This window comes from Musa acuminata, chromosome BXJ2-6, assembly GCF_036884655.1.
Source record: "Musa acuminata AAA Group cultivar baxijiao chromosome BXJ2-6, Cavendish_Baxijiao_AAA, whole genome shotgun sequence".
Lineage (NCBI taxonomy): Eukaryota > Viridiplantae > Streptophyta > Magnoliopsida > Zingiberales > Musaceae > Musa > Musa acuminata.
This window is the reverse complement of record NC_088343.1, coordinates 40,905,719-40,929,681: the sequence shown is the minus strand read 5'-3', so window position 1 is coordinate 40,929,681 and position 23,963 is coordinate 40,905,719. Positions and strand designations below refer to the sequence as shown.

The following is a 23,963-nucleotide window of genomic DNA, read 5'->3' as shown; positions in this document are numbered from 1 at the left end:
GGAAAAGAGAATGTACTGGACCAGAAGTGTACATACACAAAGATATGAAAGATGTTTCTCCACCACATCAACATGGGAAAGACGTACCACCATATCCTCTTTATAGTTCACCCACAAGAGGAACACATGGAAAGTGATGACCTCAAGAGACAAGTTTCTACATAGAACTAACCCATGAACAGGAATAAATATTTTACAACAGTATAGAGGAAATCCAGGCTAGAAAATGGCATGTCTCCCGGGTTTACAACTACATGAGTGCTTGAACCAGAACTCTTAACATTTATGGATATGTAAAGAAACTTCAATAAATATTCCAGCAAAATTAGATTAACACTCAGATGTTTCTCGTCGTTGCCATAGTTCTTCCTTAACTAAACAATCCATTAAGCCACATTATCTCCACAGCCTTACCCTAAAACACATCAGGGATTTGTAAAGTTTAAACATTTGCAGTGCAGGTTCACTGCATTAATTTACCTGAAGAAATATTATTTTGAGTTCTCCAACATGCCCACAAGCACCACACGGATAATTTGGCTAAACTGCAGCAGCATGATGCAAAATCATAATTGGGCGAACTATCCTCTGAGGAGCTTGTTTCGGGAAAAGGTTTTCTGAAAGAACAAGATTGATGAAGTGTCTCTTCCAGCAACCATTCCTGCACATCATACCTGATTTTCCTGTCTGAGCTTCTTATGATCCCTATCAGCACGATCAAATCTTCCTGACGGACGAAAATCATCATAAGTCTCCTGGCTCTTCGAGGAAGATGCATGATAATGTGGTAAGTCATACACATCCTTCGCACTGAAATGTCTACCTGGGGGACTAACTGCTTTTCTTTTCTGGTTGCCAGTCTCCAGTGACTGAATATCCTGACTATCCACTGATAGCTCCCCTTCTTCGGCATTCTCCATTGCCTTCTCAGCCCCATGGTAGCCATTCTCAATTATATGGTCTGGTTCCTGTCGGTAAGTAGGTTTGGACCAGCTATGACTCTTCAGTTTGTTTCTCTCATCCTCAACTGCCAATTCAACACCATGTTCCAACTCCCTCTCAATGAGGTCATCTTCATCCAACAGATCCACTTTTTTGGCAATATCAGCTCGAGATTTTCTCCTTTTCTCCAAAGCAGCCTTCACCTTGTCCTTGTCGATCTTTTTCATAGCAGCCATCATGGGAGAGTGAACTTTAGAACCTTCATTATAGACAGGAATCCTTTCTTTTGTTTCAGCCATGCCATCTGTTGCAGGAATTGCAAGCTCTTCTACTTCTTGTTCGGGCCCATAATGTGATCTGCTGCCAGTGGTTTCTGGATTGTTCACTAGTTCATGATGCCACCAATCCTTTCCTTCCACTTTATTATCAGAAGTTCCAGGTCTAGGCTCATGCCGTGCATGTTCATTACCATCAGCATGCAAAACACTGCGGTTCCCACTAAGCTTATCCGAGTGAAATTGTTCAGGCAGAGAAAGAGTAGATGAGCTTGCTGGGCCAGTACTTTGCAGGGTAGCATTTTTTGACACCTGAGAATACCCACTTTGTGTGGTAGGCTCCTCGAGCTCAACAGGAGCTTTTGCAGGAGCTCGGTGATTAGCTCCACTGGCAGAACTACCTTCAGTTTCATTTCCATGGGCTGTTGGTGCCGGACGGTTTTGCTCATAAAGTTCCAACATTTGGTTGCTAATCTCTGAAAGAAGACAAATCTGAAAATTAAGGCAATATTAAGAAAATATATAAAAGAAAATCAGGAAAAAGAACTAATTCATTACAGTAGACAATACAAACAATAAATTAAAATGGAAAAAGGCAGAATGTGGTCAGACCGGTTCAACTAATGAGCCAGCTAGCTGAGTGTTCTCACAAACTAGAACAAAGAACTGGTCAGACTGGTTCAGACCGCCTGGTATGTACCAGTCTGAGTGCACTAGTTTCGTTCAAAACCAGGTTTAGATTTTTTCCATTTTTTGATTTGACATAGACAGCTTTTCTTTTAGTTTATTTTCCTCCCATGCTCCTCTCCTGATTCTCTCTTGATGCACCACAAGCTGCTTTGCCACTGTCGCACATTTCCTCACTTTGCCACCGTCGCCCATTTCCTCACTTTGCCACCTTCCACCATCTCCGATAATTCTCTTCCTCCTGGCTTCTCCACCTCTTTCTCTTTGGTCTGTGTCAACCAGTATGCCAGTGTCCCATCTAGTAGGCTAGTATGTACTGGACCCAAACTAGTCTGGCCAAGGACCAATACGGTTCTCGAACCAAAACTTAAATCCTTGGTAATTGCCATCAGTCAATGCAAAAAAAAAAGGGATAGAAGCTAACTACTGCAAAAAAGCAGTCTGACATTTTACTAGTCAAACAAAACAAGGCACCCAATTGAAACAAGAGACTATTGAAGAACAGACGCATATACACACACAAAGATGTAGAACCCGCACAAGAAAAAAAAAAAAAGACAAAAACGGGGAATATCATCTTATAAAAACACACAAAGAAAAGATGTCCATGAACAAGCACCTTATTTCATGTGTTTGTTCAAATGGTGTTTTCACGTTGGCTACTCTATCCATATGATGTCCTACTCATAGTAAAAAAAAAAAAAAAGCCAAGGTCTTAGGTTCAGGAGCTGAAAACAAGCTTTTTATGCCAATTGGACATATCTCCAGAAAATAATGCTGCAACAAACAACATAGTAACAGGAGCAGACCCTCTTGATACATATAGTAACTGCATTAAAGCAAATTGACCTCAAACTACACTAGATTTTCAACAGTCAAGAACACGTAGCTAGCACTCCAATACCAAACAATGAAAATTCTTGAATACTTATTTAATTAGCACAGCAATAGCTTCAATCCAAATAATCTTATCTTATAATTGGACAGGAAAGGGGCAAAGATGTCACTATCAATCCTATCTATAGAAAATCTAATCAGACAATACCTTCCAACTGTCGAGGAGTAACATCAAATTCCTGCCACCATACCTTCTCACCATCTGAAGGAAGCTTTACTTTTAGAAACTTGGCAGCCAGGAAGATGGCACCAGCAGCTATATGATGGGGCTTAAATTGCAGGCAAAGTGAAGTACGAAGCCTGCATGGCCCTTTCCAGTGTGTAGTAAATACACATTACTGAAAGTAAGACTGGAAAGCAGAAAAAATGGTAGTTTTTCATACCCATCATTGACAAAATTCCAAGCAACTTGTGCAAGGGCATTTTGAGCTATCTTAAACTTCTTTATTGCTTCAACAAGAGGCTTGTATGGATGCTGCACATTTAAGTCAAAACCAAGAGTTGCAAGTACCAACCGTTCCCCAAGTAAAATCAGTTCTTTCTGCTGTTCATATACTTCCTGCATATGATAATATTGGATGAAGTTAGAATACAAGTTATCATGACAATCCTCGTAAAGTGTAAGAGGGAAAATGACAACACATACATACATACATAAATATTGTAAAGCCATGTCGATATGAAACAGTAGTTCTAAATGTAATTCTCTAACTACAAATGCTAAAAAATGAGAAATAAACATGCCCCAATAGAATAACTGGTTAATTTGAGCCATATTATTTATCGAAATACAATCAAATCTCAGCCACTGCACGGACAAACCTCAAATTAACCTCTCATGAATGTATTTTCTAAGATCTTAAATACCTTATATGCGATGAAGTTCAATAAAGATACAAATTTTTCCTAAATAAACTGCCATGATAGTCAGCATTAGTGCAGAACAGATTGCAAAATGGGAAGTTTTCCCTTCTTATCATTAGTTCTCTTTTATAAGATAAACACTTATTTTCTTTGGTAAAAACACATCATTTTAAGTATTCTAAATTTCTTATGGTGAAAAAGAGAACTATCAGATATCTATAACTTCCAGTAATAAGAATCGAGTGGAGGAAAACACACAAGAAGTGTGTTATCAAAATATTGGAAGGCTACTTTCTTATAACTTCAAGAAGTTGATGTTTATTGACATACAAGCGGTAAAAGCCTTCAAAATTTAAAATTTTAAAAGCCAAGACAATTGAATAAAAAAAAGTCTGAAGGAACTTACTAATTGTTGTGTTATGCATAATTAATCCAAGAAGACCAGATATCAATTTACCGATGCAGAATCTCAAAAGTTGATAATTTGATATTTACAAGAAAAACAACAAAACAATCTGCAGAGAGTGAACATACCAATAATGGGCACCTAACACATCTACAAAGAATAACAATTAACAAAATGAAAGGGAGGAGTTAATTTTAAGTACTAGAGATCACCAGTCTTACCCTCTGTTTGATTCTTTGGACTGCAGCAGGATCCTTTTTATGCATAATCTCATAAGAAACGAGAATGACGTCCTTCAATGGTCGAGGAGTTTCTTCCACCTTTCCCGCCAAAAACATGCAAACAGTAGCAATGGTCTGAAAAACATCATGAACATGAAAGATTAAGATTCAGAAAGATAGATGACCCAAAGTTCACCACTAACAAGAAGTGGAAAGAAAGGTGCATTTACTTGGTAAAAAGTTTGTACTAACAAATAACTATAAGTTAAAAATAAGAATGATTCCCCAACAAGCTACAAGAAACTAAAAAGAATCAACCAGCTTAAAATCTACTAATTGCATACACAAGAATCAACACAATTGGTTCAAGCAAAGAAATGATTTTCATTACAAGTGCACATGCCATACAGCAGCTAGCACAGTAATCGTCACACTGATGCATGCTCTTTTACTTCGGATGTCAATTGGTTTTTGTATATTGTGGGGAAGGTCAGAGTGACATTGGTAGTGAAAAGTATCAAGAGACTGATCACATCATTTAATGACATGCTGGTGTAATACAAAATATTTGATGTATGAGATCCACTGTTTTGTTCATGTGATCAAAGCTTAGCATATCTCAATCATAGAGGAATCTGATAGAATGTCTGGATTCCAATACACATGTGAAGTGCGAACATGGATCATTCATCATTGTGTTGTATTGACAAGATAAAAAAGCACAGCCCAGCACAAAGAGGCACCTACCAGCGTAGGGTTTCAGATGGATCAAGTGCACAATTTTACCTCTCTACAAATGAAGAAACAATTTTCATAAGTCAAGGTCAGCTAGGTTGTAAAGGAGCACTGTACAGCAGCTCCAAAACTTGTCCTCTTAGTTATAATCAAATATACAAGGCTATGATCAAGAGAGTCTAGATTCAGTACAAGTGTCTGGGATTAAATTAAAATATAAAACGTTAATATATTTAAATATCATATATTTTTAATGTTTTTAATTATAAACTTTGTTTTATACTTGTGAGGAAAATTAAATTACTCTCAAGATTATTTAAAGCTGACAACATTTTAATTTCAGTAGTATCTTTGTTTCTCCTCTATCTTTTCCACCTCTTCTGTCATGTTCTTCTGTTCTCTTCTTCTACTATCTTTTTTTTTCTCTCTTTGATTAAGTTATGATAAAGATGCTACAAATTTGGTATCAGTGCATCCTCCCTCCATGGGTTTCAAATTCTATTTAAACAATGTCCAGATTAATTGCGCTCATCGCCATTCTCTCACCTCTCCAAAATCCTTAATCCTTCTGTTGCTCTATCTATTTCAAAGCTGGACAGCTTAGGCGTGGCGATAACACAAAATGATGACAGCAGTGGCTATGAAAAGCAACACTGGTGGTGGCACAATAGAGGTCTGAGTTACTACTACTATCCTCTTTTCCTTCTTGTTTGAGCCCAGAAAACCTAGGTGAGATCCCATGCTTCTCAGTGGACACTGGATGAGGCGTTCCATAGGCTAGCAAATCAGTTGAGGTGCTAATCACTCATCTTTCACCTCTCTTCTCTCCTCCCTCTGCTACCTCTATTATGCTCTCTCTCCCATTTTCTCTTGCCTTCTGTCTTCTCTCCACATGGCTTAATTAATCAATTTAACAAAAACAATTCAAAACTACATTCCCGATATAATGATAATTGTAGGTATATGTCAGAGGAATCATCACCAAGAAGCATCAACAAGGATCTTAAGTGGAATTACAACCCTAATGTTATTACATATTTTGCCACAAAACTCCAAAAGGTAAAATATTTTTTAAGAAAGGCAACAAGCTCCTACTCTGATACAATGATATCAAAGTCATATTTTGATTGAAGTTGCTATTTATAATTACCTTTATCCTTAATATATTTCTTTTTTTTTGGAAGATAAGTTTATTGTTTTGCACAGATGAACTCCTAAAGCCTCAAGTGATAAGGATTCTTGGTGTTTTATAACACCTAGCCCCTTAACAACATTCGTACCAAGGGCCAGCCATTGTCATTGCTTATTGCTCAATCTTTGTCATTAAGGATCAGCTGTTTTTGGCCTAGAATAGATGAATACTGCCAATTCTTATATGAGACAGGGTGACTCTCATTCTTTGTCAGTAAAGGATCAGACAATTTTGGCCCAAATTAGTTGAATCCAGCCAGTTCTCAAACAAGGCAGGTTGACACTTGATCGAATAATTCCAATCACAGCAGAGGCAGATTTATACCATCATAAATTTCGTGTTCACATGGGCATAGCTGAGGATAGTGAGTCTAAGCATCAAAGGGAACCTCACAGTGAACCATCATTCAAGAAAAGAGAGTCTAAAATAGAAAAGAAATATTCAAGAATCAATTGGCAGACTGAATAATGAGGCAATCCAGTTTGCACAAGTTCAATCACAAATATAGGGTAAGAAAACATAAAGATTCATTTTCACTATTGTGCAAGTGTATCACCTAAAATTAACATGTCAACCCATTAATAAATCTCAAAACAGGGGTCATGGTCCAGTTAGACTCAATACCAGTAGAATCCCATTTGTTATTTAGCTATTAGCCTAAAGCAAGCTATCCATTAAGTTATTAGCCCAAATTGAGCTATCCATCAAGTTATTAGCCCAAACACCATTCAGCACTCAATGTCCTGAGGTTAGGACTTCGAAGATGGATTGAAGCCTGACGAGATGAATTATAACATACTGCAATATATCAGAAAGATTATAACTGCTGGAGTAAAGTTCCCCAATTATTGTCAAAGAGAGGACTAAGAAAGGTAAATATTTTGGTTGTACCTCAATGGTCAATTATTTGAAACACCAAAACATTGAAGATTATCAGTAGTAGTAGCAATAGTTGCTGTCGATTCGATTGTTTTATATAGTTTTCATTTTCTGTTCTTTGTGGATATTACATGAGTCCCATGTAAGGATCAAGATATTCCAGAGTTAAGTTGCTGGCAAAGGTGCAAACTGCACCAGCCATCAACAGAATATGAAGTGTCAGGCTGTGCAGGGCTTTTGGTTCAAAGCACCAGTATATATCCTATATGATCTGGCAGCACTTAAAACCTTGGGATGCCATATAAAATTAGCTACATTAATACTTTATAACTAGTATGGTAAATAAAAAGTATCTATTACTAATCACATAAACTTGGTTACAAAGAGGTGTATATGAAACCCAGAAGAATCTCAGGCTCAGTATGGGAAACAAGTATACTCTGGAGCATCCAATCACAATCTTGACCCCAAAAAGGGGAAAAAATACAACCTGCATCTTCAATTCAACTATTTTCTTTGGACAACAGGTTAAAAGCTGTTTATATCTGGTCAAGATATCCTTGATCATTCCAATTTCATTTTCCAGTTAGTGGCTGTGAACTGAAGCATCACATTTCACAATGGGACACAGCAATGTAACAAATAAAAACATGCTCTTGTACTAAGTTGCTAAAATGTCTATGCAGAAGTAGACATCTCTATGAGCTTGCAATAAGAATAAACATTTCTGACATAAATAGAATGGACTAAAAGCAGTTACAAGTACTAGCAGAAAAATTTATTATATATAAGTAATCTCTAGGACTGGCAACTTTCACTACTATTACAAAATAGGGTAACTTCTCTACAAACAAAATTGTATATTACTAACTGACTTAAAAAAAAAAAGAGATAACTATTAGTTTTGCATTTAGATAAAAGAAGTTCTGAAATCCATGCAGTCTGAATTTAAGATCATGTACTGCACAAGGTATGAAAAGTTCATGAGTTGATAGTCTACCACAAATGAAAGAAAAAAATGATCCACCAGTTACTATTTTAAATATGAAAAGCATATATAATGATGGGTCCAAATAAGGCAAGTAATACTTACTCTCCTATCATTTTTTGCATGTGATTGGCGAAGAAAAAAACGGTGACAGAATACAATTGCAGTAGCTATTGTTACTTGCGGTCTGCACAGAAATGTTTAAGCTTAATTCTCAATTCTAATGACAAGAATAAGACAGAAAAATACTGCAATAGAAGCTAAAAACTTTTTATCAAAGTTTTCCCACAAGACCCTAATAAGAAACATGTAAAAAAGAACAAGCAGGAACCATTACCAAGATATATAGGAATGTTTACATGGCTCCATATCCATCACTGAGACTAGGATTTATTTGTCATTAGTTAAATTGTGTTAATATCTTATTATTGTTTCTAAACCGACTCTTTATATTGTCTTCTTCTCTCCCTCAAAATTCCTCCAAATCAAGGAAAGAAACTTTGGATTCTTGACCCATAACAGTTAATGACCCATTCAAACATACCGACTTATCGTACGATAGCATGTACTGTGGTTCATTCTACAGTGAGAGGGGAGGCAGTGGAAGGAAGAAGGAAGTGCAAGAAGACAAAAAAAAGAAAGGAGAAGGAAAGAAGGTGGCAGTGGACAAGGAAGATGAGGATAAGGATAAGTACTGGAGAGGAGGCATGCAGCAGGCAGCTGTAGAGCGATAATGCAGAGAGGGAGATGGCCTTGTGAGTCACAAGACCTAAAAGGCATGAGGCCTTTTAAACAAAAAGCCCTCAAAACCATCCATTGCTTGCTAAAAAAGAAAAAAAAAAAAGAAACAAACCAGACTACATTAAAAGAGGTGGTCCATGTCTAGATTTATGCCTGACCAGCAGATACCGGTTGACACGAAACAGTCCGAGCAAAACTGAAATCCCTGCTCCAAATTAAAATCAACCCACTCCATATTACAATTGCATTTACATATTTGCTTTACACGTCCACACAACCTTCATTAACTCCTTCATTTGTTCCTAGAGTAGTAGTAACCAAGTGCTTGGGGATATAATTGTCTGTCATTTGATCTTTTCAATGGAAACTCCTTATATTCATCTCATCATCCCCATACTGTAGCATTTTGGATATAGCTAAGGTTTCTAGCCCATAAATTAGTGATGACATTATGGCTGTCCAGATTCCTTGTAATATGAGTACTCAGCATTCAGAGAACACCCAAAGATTTCTCTCCATTTTATCCAACCCAGTTTTATGGTTAACACATCATTCGATCCCTGCATTCTGTTGTACAACATATTCAAGATACCACAAATTGTGTATAAAAAGTACCTATCACATCTTTCCAATTATAACTAAAACTCGACTTCAAATACTGAGTCTTAATTCCAGTTGATAGAACACTTGTAGGAACTAAAGTTAAATTCTACTGTCATCAATCAATAATATTAAACAAATAAGTTCTATAATTGACCCTTTCACATTAAGTAAAATTGCCTTGCATTAAATCATCTTAATCAATAACTTCCTACATAGTAATATACTTGCTTCATAAGCCATATCCTCATTATTTTTGCAACTTCATTTAATTCCTTTTTCTTTCTATATAATATTACCAAAATATGTTCCCTTCATTCATCAATCATTTTCTTAATTGCATTTGCCACATAAACTACTTGTCCAAGTTAGCTTTAGTCTTTCATACACTTGCATATGACTATGGGGATAACTTCAGGCATGGCTCTCGTTCCACCCAGTCAATGGCACAAACCGGGGCATCTGCCTCCAGAACACCATGTATATTCAAATCTTTAAAATACGTTTTGCAATATGTGCCAGTAAACAAACACATACTGAACCAGTTAATTCCTAGTCTTAACATAGTGACTCTATACTCAGAAACATTTTTCATTAAGTTACTTGTAAAAATAAATCTTCTATAAAAGGGCAGCTTGGTCCACACCCTTCCTCCTCCTCCTCCTCTCTTTCTTTCCACTTCCATGTGGTGCAGTCTACAAAAGCAGTAGAATAGATTTGATGTTTTTCAGGGCTGTTCAGCTCCAACAGCACTCCAGAGGATCACAGCATGTCAGAAGCAGCATTTTTTAGTCAAATGGTGAGACTTTCACCAAATAGATATGATGCAAGTAGTCTTCAATCTGCAAGCAAACTCTTGCAACGTTCAGAACTAAGAGATCCATCTTCTAGCAACTTCGGGGGAAAAAAAACTGCTGCAGTTCACCTTATCTTAAGAGAAAATTTCGGCACAAGGTTAAATCTATGCTGATTTGAGTTAAAAATAAATTTAGAACTGAAAGAAAGAATTAGGGGAAACAAAGAGAAAGGAGAATAAAGGAGAGAAGTCACAACTTTGTTTCTTATTCAAAGAAACTAATTGATTTTCCCTCAACAGCAATTCTTACAATAATAATATTTTTTTCCAACCAGAGTCTATACTGGTAAGAGTTCCTATCGGGTAAGTCCATGGGGTATGCTTAAAATTTTTTAATACTAATAGAAAGGTATATCCTATCAACTAGTAAAACTAAAAGCAAATCTGTCACACAAAAGCTTGATCAACAAGATATTATATGAGATATGATTATAAAGACTAAGCAGAAATATCATGTTTAGAACTAGCTTGATTAACTAGACATGAAAGAATCAGACAGTTAATGGAAGTACTCCCACAATATTCCACAATATCTGAGCTGTGTGATGCCATAATGGTGTGACTCGTGCAGAGGTGGAAGACCTTCATTCTTGAGAATCAATCTTTAAGACATTATTATCTTTCCCTTCTCTCTTTTCCTTCCTCTATTCCAAAAAGATATATATTTTCTATGCTAGTTATGAACTTGTCTGACATCATCAATCTTAGTAAAAGATGACACCATTAATGAAATGACTTTATAGCCATTTTAAGATACAAGATGCAATAGATGAAACCTCATTCTTTAAAGATCTATATAAACCCATCTTATTCTATGACTTACTGCTTATTAAGAATTTAAAATTTTCACCAGATTTTGCAAAGACTGACAGCCACCACATTTGTCTTTATAATGAAGACATGATATCATATTCTCGAAGCATTATTTAGTTATCAATGTCACCTTCACCTAACATTTCTTTTCCTTTTAACTCCATATGACATAAACAAAGTGGTATAAAAATATATGTGCTTTTAGTTCAAATTAAAGGAACACTTTAAGATAACTAGAAATTTGAAAAAGATTTAAAAGCAGAAGCATAATTCTTACACAGGAGGTATAGCAAATAAATCATAGATTTATTAAAGCACACTTTTCTGAAAACTAAGTAACAATATAACAGATAAAGAAAAAATCTACTTTTAATAAATTATATTAGGTAATTTGGACATACTGTAAGAGGCACATCATGGTTTTACAAGAAAGATGCAAGACAGATCCAGACATGTGATTACATAAAATGAATGAGTAAAGAAACACTTACACTTTTAGTCTCATGCCTAGATCTTGCAAAAATGTGCAATAAGACTTCCGAAGATAAGTTTCTTTCTTGAGATCAATGCCATCTCTCCTAGATGGAGAGTTCTCTTCAATATCCCTACGACTTAAATACCAAGTAGCTCCAGGCAACTTATCTTCTTCATGGCTGTCATGGGAGAACCTGTAGGGACTAATCTCCACCAATTCATGATGTGAAGGATCCCCAGCCATATGAATTATGGTATCCACGTAAGTCACTCTAAAAGTTGACCTGCTTTCGAATTAAATATATCTGATAAAGCTGACTATATGAACAAATGCAACAGCAGTATTCTGCACAATGAGAAACAGTGTCAAAAAAATCAAAGAGTACAACAATTTCTTGTGCAACATTTGCATAATAAAGAAATTTAAGTTCCAGCATATGAATCTATGCATATACATATGGCCTTCAATGGTTCCACATCAATGTTAAAAGCTTAGAGAAGCAATTGAATCCAACATATGCTGCCAACTCAGCACTCTAAGAACAAGCAGGAACCTGATTTCTATGAGCCACATAACATCATCAGATGATATGCTACAATAAGCCCCTCTCAGATTATATTTTCATCTAACATCCAATGTAAAGCCACACACTACATCATATGATATGTTGTAGTAACTTTTTCTCAGATAATATCGCTCCAATTTCTCACAGCTACCATCCTAAGCCTGAAAACCACATGATGGTCATATTAAGATGATTTCAATACCAGCTGAATACAGTGTCATCAAAAGGTGCTCAGGCCTCGCCTCAAAAGTCGCCGTGCAAGGCACCATTTGCTGCAGGACATCTTTAGATTTTTTTTTTTTAATTATTAGTTTAGGGACTGGGCCGACTGGCAACATCTAGAACATTTCCTATTTTATTTTCAATATTAATTATAAAGAAAAATTAAAGTAACTGAAGAAAAAGGAAAAAAAATTATCCAACTACAAGAAAGGAAGACTATTAAGAACCAACAACAAAGTTATGCCAAGTCGAATCTAAAAATTAATCTTTCTACAAAGAATTCAAAATATAATTTATTTGATTATGTTTTCTTCCTTATTTTTTTTTCTTTTCTTCTTGTACTTAGGCCTATACAAAAGAGGCCATAAGATTGTAATAAGCTTATTAGAGAATGAATCAAAAAATTAAATTAAGTTCTTTTACCACATAATGTGAGGATATTAATATAGATTAATGGTATTAGATATTTGTTGTAAAAAATAAAAAAAAGTAAAAAATTTTAATAGGATTAGATGGTAGAATTTTTAAAGATAATAATGTAAGGATTTCTAAGAATAGAATCTAAAGATAGACGGTTTGGATCTTAGACGAGGATAATATTAATATTATTTGGAGTATGATAGCTAACATAATTAGGTGTTTAACAATGGAGATTCTTGGTAAAACTAAAGGTAGAGGTGTTAAGTCAATAGAAAGTTAGTGTTCAAAAAGCAATTATCAATAAAAGATCATACTTTAAAGCAAGGTATGCAATATCGTACCGTACCGATGTTTTGAGGTTGGCTCGGTATGGTACGGTACCAGCGCACCGAGCGGTACACCAAGGCATACCGAGCGGTACACCAGGATTTACCGAGAGATTTCCTCTTACTGTAGCACTGTAGCACTGCTATAGTACAGCACGATAGCACCGTAGCACAGTCTGTCCAGTAGCGAGTGGTCCGCGTACCGGTATGCTGTCAGACCGATACGTACCGCTCATTCCGGGCGGTACCATTCGAAATTGCATACCATGCTTTAAAGAATGGTAAAATTGCAAAAATAGGAAAAATTTAAAAGATATTTAAAATCTAAATAAGCGACTAAAAGAACCGTTAGTATGGCAAGATATAAAACTTATGATAATTTTTATAATATATTGAAATAACATAGGAAAAAAAAAATGTTGAATTGTTAAAGCTAGGAAAAGAAAGTGTAAAAACTTAGGTAACATTAGATGTATTAAAAATGATTATCAAATAATACTTGTTAATGATAACAAATTTAAGGAAAGATGAAGAAATTATTTTTATAAATCATTTAATGAACATTTCACAAATAATAACTTTAATGATAGATAATAGTGGTAGATTTAATAATCATAGATTTGTTCATAAAAATAGAGTTAGTGAAGTCAATAGCTTAGAGTGCAGGACATAATGGTATTTCTATTGAGGTTTGAAAAAGTATAGGAGATGTGATGTAAAACAAAGACATACTTGCTCGGACTTGTACCAATACATCTAGGATGGGTCCAATACCCGAGATTAACGTCGTTGTATTGCTCCTACCACCAAAATGAATAACATGAGTCAACGATCACTAGATCAATGACCTCGACGAGATGAGACTATTTATTGACCTGTTGTGTATGTAGACCCATGCAACAAATTACTCCCACAATGTTTGATACTGATATACAATGTGCCATTAATGCAATACCGTGGTAGCAATTATCATTGCGTCATCGCTCTTATGGCAAGTATGATTGTGGTTGCTATGACTATGGAGGATGGAGTGAAGTTGTGATTATCATCACTACTCTACTGTTGTGTATTTAATAGAGAAAAATGACCCATTTCCACCATGCTTCTGTTGGTCATGATATCCACTATAGTACTAGGAAAGTTGAGAATAAGTTGAATAGGTGCTTTTGTCAACATTGGGCAAGCTCTATCGCATCTGAGAAAGATCATCCATTGCTTGCCCTTCCCCTTATCTTTGTGACCACAAACAAATTGTGTGGATCCTCATGCTTCATGATCTGAATTCTAGTTGGCATGAGTGAAATACTACTCGGTCCATGCACCATCTTGACTCTTTGAATACAAGTCAACAACAACCAATGTTTTTGAAGGCAAATAGAGAAGAATATAAGCCTTTTACCCAAAGCAAGAGATTGAAGTTGAGAATGAGACTAACAAAGAGGGTGAGTGAGAGTGAGATAAGAGGAGAGGAGGGTGAAGAGGATGTGTTTAAACACCCAAAAAGAGGCTCCAACAGTTAGACGGGTTGAAATGACCAAAATATGACCATTACCAACCAGTACAATCGATAAATCATGTATACCATTTGGTACACCTCAGAAACAAACTAGTACACTTGTACCAGCCTTGTTACGGCACTTTATCAATAATCCCTGAACCAAACAGCAATTGAACCAACTATTAATTGTACTGTCTTGAACCAATCGAAATTGTGAACCTTTATATCAACCAACAACGAGTGGGAGAATATTGATAAATAATCGTTCTTATCAGTTTAATACTTTATGTCACCATCATAATTTTTTTATTTCTACAACTTCAACCATCTATTGTTATAGATCACAATTAACAGAAGATGACAAATTATAATAACAGACATAAAAGAAATATGATAGGAACAACTCTTCATGGAAAAAATTCCTCCAGAAGATAACAGGAGGGAGAACAAAGACTACTAATTTAATTGACATCAATATTAAGCAGTATAAAGGGATAATAACCAGAACCACAACCTCATGCTCACAATGTCATACCTATAGCTAATTAAAGGTTTTGTGAAAAAAAAAAGATTATCTTTTAGGATGCTGCACTTAGATATTTCAAAACAAAATTCCTACTAACTCAAAATAGAACTCTTTATCATTTATAAGACACAAAATTAAACAAAAAAACCATAAAAATAAAAGTTACAATAATGATGAAAACCATAAAACAATCACTAGAAATAGAAATATCAAATGAACTTCTGTTCTAACTATAAGTATAGCTAGCTTCTTAATGTCATCAAAATCCAAATCTTATCCTATGAATCCAATTGGCACTAACATTCAGCAGAAAATAGAGATACCCTAACGATAATCTTTTGGGTTTAGAATAAGTCATATATATAGAGCTCATTAAAAGGCTTGGTGAGAAAAACCTCTTACATAGCAAACCTGATCACCCCAAAATTCCAATTTAAACATTTGAGAATAAAACTCCTAATAACCCAAGAACTTATCTAACCTTATATATATATCCAAATAGAACTATTTAGCATCAAGAATACAAAAATAAGACTCTAAAACACCCTAAAAAATAAGGATAGATAAAATAATGAAGAAACCCTGAATAGAAATCACTAGAGAAAGAAACTTAAAACTCCCATACTAACTAGAAATACAACTGGCCTCTCACTACGCTCATTTAAATTGGAGTCTTTTGAACATCATCTGAGCCAGCGCCTTGTTTGGACCTACCCTTGCAATGAGCAATCCAGCCTTTATCAAGACCAACCAACTAATCAACTACTGTAGAAAGCTGAGCAGCCTTTAGGTAGGGCTAAAACTCCTATTGATGGCCGAAAAACCCTTGTCTAGGGCTCGACAAGGATGACGCCCTCATAGGGCATGCTTTAGGGCCTAACTGCTTCACAACAAAATAAGAGCAGATAAAAAGAAATTTTCTTCAATTTACAAAAGCTAGATCAAAGGAAAAAAAGGTTCTTGGCCTTCGTACTCCATGAGTATTTTCTAAAAAGTAAAATAAAGAATTAACAGATTTTCAAACCCTAAACTTCATGAGATAACTGGAAAAAGGGAAGAATGGAAGCAGCGAAGGAATAGAGAGAGGCAATACGGTGCTGTCTCTGGCGGCAGGCGGGGATGGCAGAGAGGCGGCGAAGAACCGGCGACAACAGCAGATGCGGCGATGAGTCCAGCGGAGAGCAGCCGCGGGTGGGTCGGTTCCGTTGCTGTATCTGTGGCAGGAGGCGGAGGAGAGCTGAGGCAGGCGAAGGAGAGCAGAGGCTGGGTCGGATCGATCGGTCGGGGCGGACAGTCCGTCGGTCAGCCGGCGGCGGAGAGCAACTGCGACGGAGAATTAGGGCTCGATCGGTCGGGCTCGCTCAGTTAGGTAGTGCGGGCTCTATATATGCAATCATTAGTTGACTGAATCAAACCAGGTTTTCGCAGTAAGGCGCCACTTAAGCGCGGGTCAAGCTCGGTTCGGGTGCCGGTCTGCGCGAGGTCTAACGCATCGACCGGAAATCAACCCGACCAAGTGGTTTTTCGAACGCGGTTCAAACCGGCGGAATGGCAACTGTTTTGGTTGTACGCCACGTGATTTGATTAACGAGGCTAGGGGTTAAGTCACGAGATTTGGTCCCGATACCTTGGTCTCTCACTTAACGAGTTGTGACGGCTGCGGCCTCACCTTCCAAATCACCGAGCACCACACCTCGCTTGCTCTCAGACTCCGGCCCCTTACTGACCCATGGCGACGGCCGCGACCGCATCCGCTACCCGCTTCACCGCCGCGGCCGGCGGCGCTTTCCATGGATTACGATGGCGGTGCTCTCCTCCGGCCTACCAGGGCGCCATCCTCTCAGCCAGGCCGAGGGCCGTCTCCCTCACGCCCCAACGGCGCTTCGTAGCCCCATCCGCCCTCTACAAGGCCGACATCCAGACCAAGGAGGAGGGCCTCCCGGAGACACTCGATTACCGGGTCTTCTTCCTTGATGGCTCCGGCAAGAATATCTCACCGTGGCACGATGTGCCCTTGCATGTGGGAGACGGGGTCTTCAACTTCGTTGTGGAGATCCCCAAGGTGTCGAGCGCGAAGATGGAGGTGGCCACCGATGAGCCGTTCACGCCTATAAAGCAGGACACAAAGAAGGGGAAGCTTCGATACTACCCGTGAGATCATTTGCACCTCAATCACTTCTTTTGTTGTCTTTCCATTTCGCTTAGTTTGCTTGGTATTTTCTTTAACTGTTAAAGTCTGAGCCTGAAGGCTTCATGGGTTCAGTTCTTGGACAGCCTGGAGTAATGCTGTGAATATGGTTTTCCCATCAAAGGGTTTGTCCTCGAAGACAGATCAAATAATTGCACTGTATGAACTTGAATTATCAGGCTCTTTTGGTGAATCCACTTAAGTAAATAATAGGATATCCTTTTAGAACTGATAGCAAATCGCAGCATTTACTATGGAGTTGGTGGACCATGTATACAATCTTAAATATGGCTATTCTTTTTTTTGTTTTTTTGTCCTAACATATTCCCAAGTCATTTGACAATAATCACTGATATGCAATCTAGATGGAAATCATGTTGATTTACCATCTCGGATTGAATTTTAGTTTGTCAAGGGTGAAACTTTTGACAAGGTCAAGTGGTCAACATTGTTTGAGTCAACATACATCTGTGAGGTAATTTCTGTTGCTTACATATTATGAGAAGTTAAAATTCGTGTCTTGAGATGGCTTGTTCATATCATAGACCGGTTACTGCATACTGATAAGGTGCTTTCTTGAGAAAATATCCCAAAGTGCAATGGCAACATCAAACATTGATTAGTATTAAATCTGCATGCAATTAAGAATTCAAGCAACTTATCATCAGATCAAGGATCCAAGATGCAATTGAGTTAAATTCTCTTGGTTTAACGTCCTAATATTATGATTTATCTTTAAGAATGTATTAAATTGCTTACTAGAGCTCTTTGTCTATCTTTTTATTATTTATATAATTTTTTAAAAATAATAAAAAATTTCATTATATTTAATAGCATATATGACGCTCACACATGAGACTCGTACTTAAAACCTATCACTTGCACAACAATGCACTAACCAATCCGGATGTCTCAACGGAGACTATTCATATGATTTTATTCTCTTGACCAACTATATCTATATTTGAAGGTATATTTTTTATCTCAAAATTTGCATATCAATACTCTTAAATTATCTTGGTTTAGTACAATGGATGAATCCTGTTCTTTTTACTATCAAATTACTGTGGCTTCCTAGTGTCATTGAAAAAGTTTTTTTATTAAACTCTGACGACTTGTGTACTTCATATGGATGAGATGCACATAGATGAGGAAACCAAACACCTAAATGCCTCACTTGAATATAACATAAACAATGGGTAAATGGGATTAATCATAGCCATTGCATTAATACGAGATATTTTGTTTGATAACCATGGCCATGTCACCTGTTACAGAAACATAAGGAATCTTGCCAAAATGAGTGTCAAATTTTGTCGGTGGACCGCAGAAATAAGTTGAAAGTGCCAAATCATGCAAAAAGATTAATTGGACTTGATAGGGAGAATACACCCCCACCATAAAAGTTCATGTAATTATGTAAATTTGACTGACTGTTTATTTTTTTAATTTCAGGTACAATATAAACTGGAATTATGGATTACTTCCTCAAACATGGGAAGACCCATCTTTTGCTAATGCAGAAGTTGAAGGGGCTTTTGGAGATAATGATCCAGGTTTATTAGAACCATCCCCTATTTATGTGATACATTAATTGATTTAGATAGTCTAGCAAGAGCCCTGGTTCTGTCAGCAACATAATGACCTGATATTCTCCATGTTCCAGTTGATGTTGTTGAGATAGGTGAAAGACGGGCTAAGATTGGTGATATCCTTAAGGTGAAACCCTTGGCAGCTTTAGCCATGATTGACGAAGGGGAGCTAGACTGGAAGATTGTTGCTATTTCATTGGATGATTCTCGAGCTTCACTTGTAAATGATGTTGATGATGTTGAGAAGCATTTTCCAGTATGTTTTTCTATTAAAATAAATTTGTTGAATTTCACATCTATGTGCATCAAACTGAGAAACTCTTCCATATGTGGTTTGTTGCCACGACCTAGTTTTTACATGATAACATCATTGCCCTGTAATAGATTCAGTAATATAGATAGGTCTGAGATTTGGATTTTCTTTATCTATTGCCTCGATGCCCGTCTGGTTTCTTAGTTTGAAACGTCAAGATACAAGGCCTTAAATATCCTTGGCTGTGGATAATTAACTCTTTGGGCATCTGAAGTCCATTAACCATGCATGCACCAACTCTAACCAAACCCACTGGTTTTCCTATGTATGCCAATGAAGAACATTTTGATGTACTAAAAATTTAATATTTTTTTTCATTATATGTCTATATTTGATGCATTTGTAGATAGAAATTTGTTATTCTATGATTTTAAACTACAGAAATCAGTGTGCATATTAACAAATATCTGCACCTTTTTGTTAATGAAGTGAAATTCAGACTGAATTAGTTTTCCTGTTTGCATTAAATGTGTTGGAGACCCTTTAGATAGAGATAAAATCTAAACAGTTGTTATCTTGCATTTGTTTTGCATTAGGATTTTCTGCTAGTTTGGAATTAAATATTACTTGCAGAGGTACCTAGTTGTTTGTCACTTGTAAGGGTTTGTATATTAAGTTCTTAGAATTGTTATATTGAACTAAAGAGTAGTATTAGCATGAACATTAGACTTAATTGGGGTTCCAGAGTTTTCCAGTGTCATTTGATAGACAATCTACATTGTCAATTGGTAAAAAAGGGCAATCATTGCTGAGTCTCCTGCAGGTTCAAGATTTAGGGAGAGCCCCAGTGTGTACAGCCTTTACCCCCGCAAGCAAAGGGGTTGTTTTCATGACTCAAACACTGGGCACTAAATTCACAACAGACCATCTTTATTGTAGTGCAAAGGCTTATTTTATCCAGACCATATTGTCTGTTATGCTGTCTGAATATGCAAACCAACAGAAAATTGTCTTAGCACATATTCTGTCTTTCACATAGGGCCACCTATATTGTACACTTCCAACTGCTTGGTGCTTTATGCATATTATGTTCGTGTGTTTTCTGAGCCAGTACAAGAAATTAAAAGTGTTCTGTCATGCTAAACCTTCTGAACTGATATTCGCCATCAACTGGATGGATTCCTTTTGTTGTTTTATGATATTTGCATTCTAGAACAGGGTAAAAATGGAAAAAGAGGTGTCCATAATTTCTCAATGTTATTCAGTTGAACACGACATGACTGTCACATTTCAAAAGATTCATACATTGAGAAAGCAATGTTCTAACCTTGATTTTAAAATATCATTAAGTTTGAAGGGATCTAATTCAGCCTTTTTCTGGAGATAATTGTGATTTTGTGATTTCTGTTAATAAATTTCACTTCTTTCCTTCTATTGATCTTTCAGTGGATGAGTTGATAGTGAAGTACAACAAACAACTGCTGTTTTCATTGTGCTTATTCATATTCTTTGTGGTTGATTATTTGGAACCCACTGGGCCTGCTGTTGCTATAGGGAACTCTGACTGCTATAAGAGACTGGTTCAGAGACTACAAGATTCCAGATGGAAAGCCTGCTAATAAATTTGGTCTTGGCAACAAAGCTGCAAACAAGGTAAGGTCTCTATATTGTCGTATTAGAATCTTTTATCCACATGTTGCTCAAGACAGTATTTTCTTATTTGAATTCAATTCTAAATTGGCAGATGTTATTCGAAATTGCCCTTTTGCATGTTCAGTTTTTGTGTGGTGATTCTTGAGTGGTTCCCATTTCATATACTGTTGTATGGTTCATAGACTTTGTTGATTATTTCAATTTTAAAGAGAATTAAGTTTTATAAAATGATACTGTTTTACATTGTCTGGTGATGCTTACTACTCATTTCTGGTCTGGATATTCTAGCCTTTTTTTTTATTAAATATGAATGTCTCAACAAATACTTGAAATATAATATAGGAGAATCTACCAGTTTGGAACTGCACTCTGAAAAGGCATTGCAGAATAACAGTATAAAATTATTTTATTTTTTGAATGCAAGAATTTATTATGATATCAAAAAAATTCTGTAAACAACATCAATTGATTGTTAAGCATGATCATGACATGATTTGTTTGTCTTCTTCCACATCAATATCCATACCAGTATGAGGTTTTTTTTAGCCTGTCATATTCTATGTTTTAACCTGAGTAAGCCTTAATGCACCAGTAGGATTGCTCCTTTCTGACCTAGGTTTCATGGATGTGAACCTCAGAAACCACCTATCCACATCTTGGGGTAAGCTATGAATATCAGACTCTCCTTATATCCTGCTCTAGCAAGAGCCTCCCATACTGATCATTCCTTATAGAGTTACAATTTCAGCAATATTTTAGCAATCTGCTTTAAATGATGCCTTAAAGCAGATCAGCTCTAATCTGAGTCTTTACAGTTGTTAACCAGCTTTTATCAAAATTAGTCTAATTTTCATTGAAACTGGTAGAAAAGCATTGATTGCATTGGACAGGCTGGTTTGCTTTAAAATAGTTGGCACTCAGTAGACTTGTGCTAGTCCATGGGTAAAGCTCTATGCAGCCCCTGCCATGACCTGACTCATGTATGTTAGTTTCGTCCAATATGCATCACCATAATGGCCCCGCTCTTGTATCGATATGATGAGCTATTAGAACTGTGATTTTTATATAGAAAGCCATACATCAACAATTATCATTGGCCAGTATCTAAATAAATAAAATGCATATTTTAGCTTATTAGCTTATAAGTTAGAGTCTTGCGTCTTCTAAAATACAATAATCAAAGGTGTTATAAGAGAAGAAAGAAGAAATGATGGTCAAAAGTAAAGGTTATAAAGGTAAGGAGAGAATTAAAGAAATGATGGTCAAAACCTAATTGTTTTGTTATTCTCCTTCTCAATGAAAGAAAAAAATTTAGTGATCGATCTTTTCTCCCTTGAAGAATTAATTTATACACCTTTGCGTTGAAGCTAAGGAAATTCATCATTGAACCGTACTAGCAATTTCAGAAAGTAGTCTCTGATTATACAGTTTGTTCCTGATGCATGCATCTTCAACGCCTCACTCTTATGACATGCTTCTTTTCTGTCTGCACATAGTGCCTCTACTTACAAACTTTTGGTTAACATGTGCAGTTTCAATTGTAATTGTAAAATATGGTATATACTCAATTTTATTGTATTCTTTTGTTCTTTTTGGTGTATAGGACTATGCTTTGAAAGTTATTACTGAGACAAACGAGTCATGGACAAAATTGATGAGAAGATCAGTTCCTGCTGGAGACCTTTCGCTGTTATGACTTCTATTCTGGTGAAGTAACAAGAAGACTGCTAGATTTTTTTAATGTTCGCGGAGGGTTTAAATATGCACATACAGGTTTAAAATTCAAATAATGCATGATTGGCATGATATTTGTCATCATCCACATGCGTGGTCTCCTGTTAGACAAACATAATGTTTTGATCACCTCAATGCTAATCGACTCAATCATCTCATGGAAGATTTGCTTATTGAAGTTCATCTTTGCTGCTAGCAGGTAGTAGATATATCTTCTGCACTTTGCAGCTTATCGTCCGTAGGAAAAGATAATTTAGCTTTGTTCACTTGTCAAAAGTCCACGGACAACCTATGATCATTCATCAAGTTAATAATATTGATAACCTAGTAAAGATATTTTTACATTATTAGATTAATTCTTTGCCTATGATATGCAACCAAACCTAATATCTCTCTCATACGTTATTTTTGGTAGATACTAGAGACACTTGTAACCCTAGCATAACTGATTGATTTGTCAATAAATATTTTTTATTTTGATGAATGATTTAAATTTATTGAATATCCTTATTGGATTTTTTATTAATTAGATATGAAATCTATATTAAAATCATATATGGCTATTGTTTAATGATATATACTAGCAAATGTTTCAAGCATACCATAATTGATAGGCGTACACTAGAAACTTGAGTTATAGCACTTGATATCATTTGTACTGAAGTTGAGTGCTTTAATCCTATTTCAAAATTTTGATTACAAGGTTGTAATATATTTTTACAAAAAGAGTAAGCATATAAGAAATAGATAATAAATGATTAGATTATTATTATTTTATTTTTTTAAATAAAATTGATAATAATCTAATTGATTATTATCTTACTAAAGATTTAAAATATAATAAAGATCGTGTCACATAGAGAAATGAGCGATAAAATACAACCTAATTATTGGATAATGGGCACATTGATTAACACTTTAATAAAGATATATAGAAAGTTTATGCCGTAAAAAAAGATAACATAATATTTTCTATGAGATGTAATTATAAGCGCATATTGATAGAAGCTCTCTTATATAACAAAATTTATAGATGATCGCAATTGATGATATGAAAAAATTTGAAATTCTCTCATGATTAAACAAAAATACATGTATAATTCTTAACGTATAAACTCGTTAAGACGTATTATATATTATGTGCAAGTTAGTTAAGGTCTGGATCAAGGGAACATAGTTTAAAATTTAGTTTATTCTATTTCCACTAAATGAAAGATTATTTCATAAAATAAGATCAAAATATATTATTGATCGCATAGTAAATGTGCAAACAGCAACTTTTGTTTTATTATTATTATTTTATTTATTTAGATAATTTTATATTTTGTGAAAGATTATAAGAGTTCTAAAAATAATATAGTAAAAGTGGATCACCCTTTCCCGAGTGACGTGATCTTTGCACACGTCACTACGCT

General features: G+C 35.8%; 2 protein-coding genes across 3 annotated transcripts; one reads left to right on the top strand and one right to left on the bottom strand.

Moving 5' to 3' along the window:
* Nucleotides 1-134: 134 nt before the first annotated feature.
* On the bottom strand, nucleotides 135-16,488 carry LOC135615616 (cyclin-T1-3-like). Of its 2 annotated transcripts, XM_065114393.1 has the most exons (7): nucleotides 16,222-16,488; nucleotides 11,588-11,916; nucleotides 8,192-8,273; nucleotides 4,293-4,427; nucleotides 3,185-3,360; nucleotides 2,950-3,101; nucleotides 135-1,693 (listed from the first exon to the last, which is right to left on the bottom strand). In XM_065114393.1, the coding sequence occupies exons 2-7, from the start codon at nucleotides 11,812-11,814 to the stop codon at nucleotides 669-671; spliced, it is 1,797 nt and encodes a 598-aa protein (XP_064970465.1). In that variant the 5' UTR covers nucleotides 11,815-11,916; nucleotides 16,222-16,488; the 3' UTR covers nucleotides 135-668. The 2 variants fall into 2 exon arrangements, with proteins under 2 accessions (XP_064970465.1, XP_064970466.1); XM_065114394.1 differs by lacking the exons at nucleotides 8,192-8,273; nucleotides 16,222-16,488 and having other exon boundaries at nucleotides 11,588-11,727.
* Nucleotides 16,489-16,758: 270 nt separating this feature from the next.
* Nucleotides 16,759-22,726, top strand: LOC135615615 (soluble inorganic pyrophosphatase 6, chloroplastic-like). Its single transcript, XM_065114392.1, has 5 exons — nucleotides 16,759-17,279; nucleotides 18,772-18,872; nucleotides 18,983-19,164; nucleotides 20,716-20,814; nucleotides 22,418-22,726. Exons 1-5 carry the CDS (start codon nucleotides 16,858-16,860, stop codon nucleotides 22,508-22,510), a joined length of 897 nt encoding a protein of 298 aa, XP_064970464.1. The 5' UTR covers nucleotides 16,759-16,857; the 3' UTR covers nucleotides 22,511-22,726.
* Nucleotides 22,727-23,963: the final 1,237 nt, after the last annotated feature.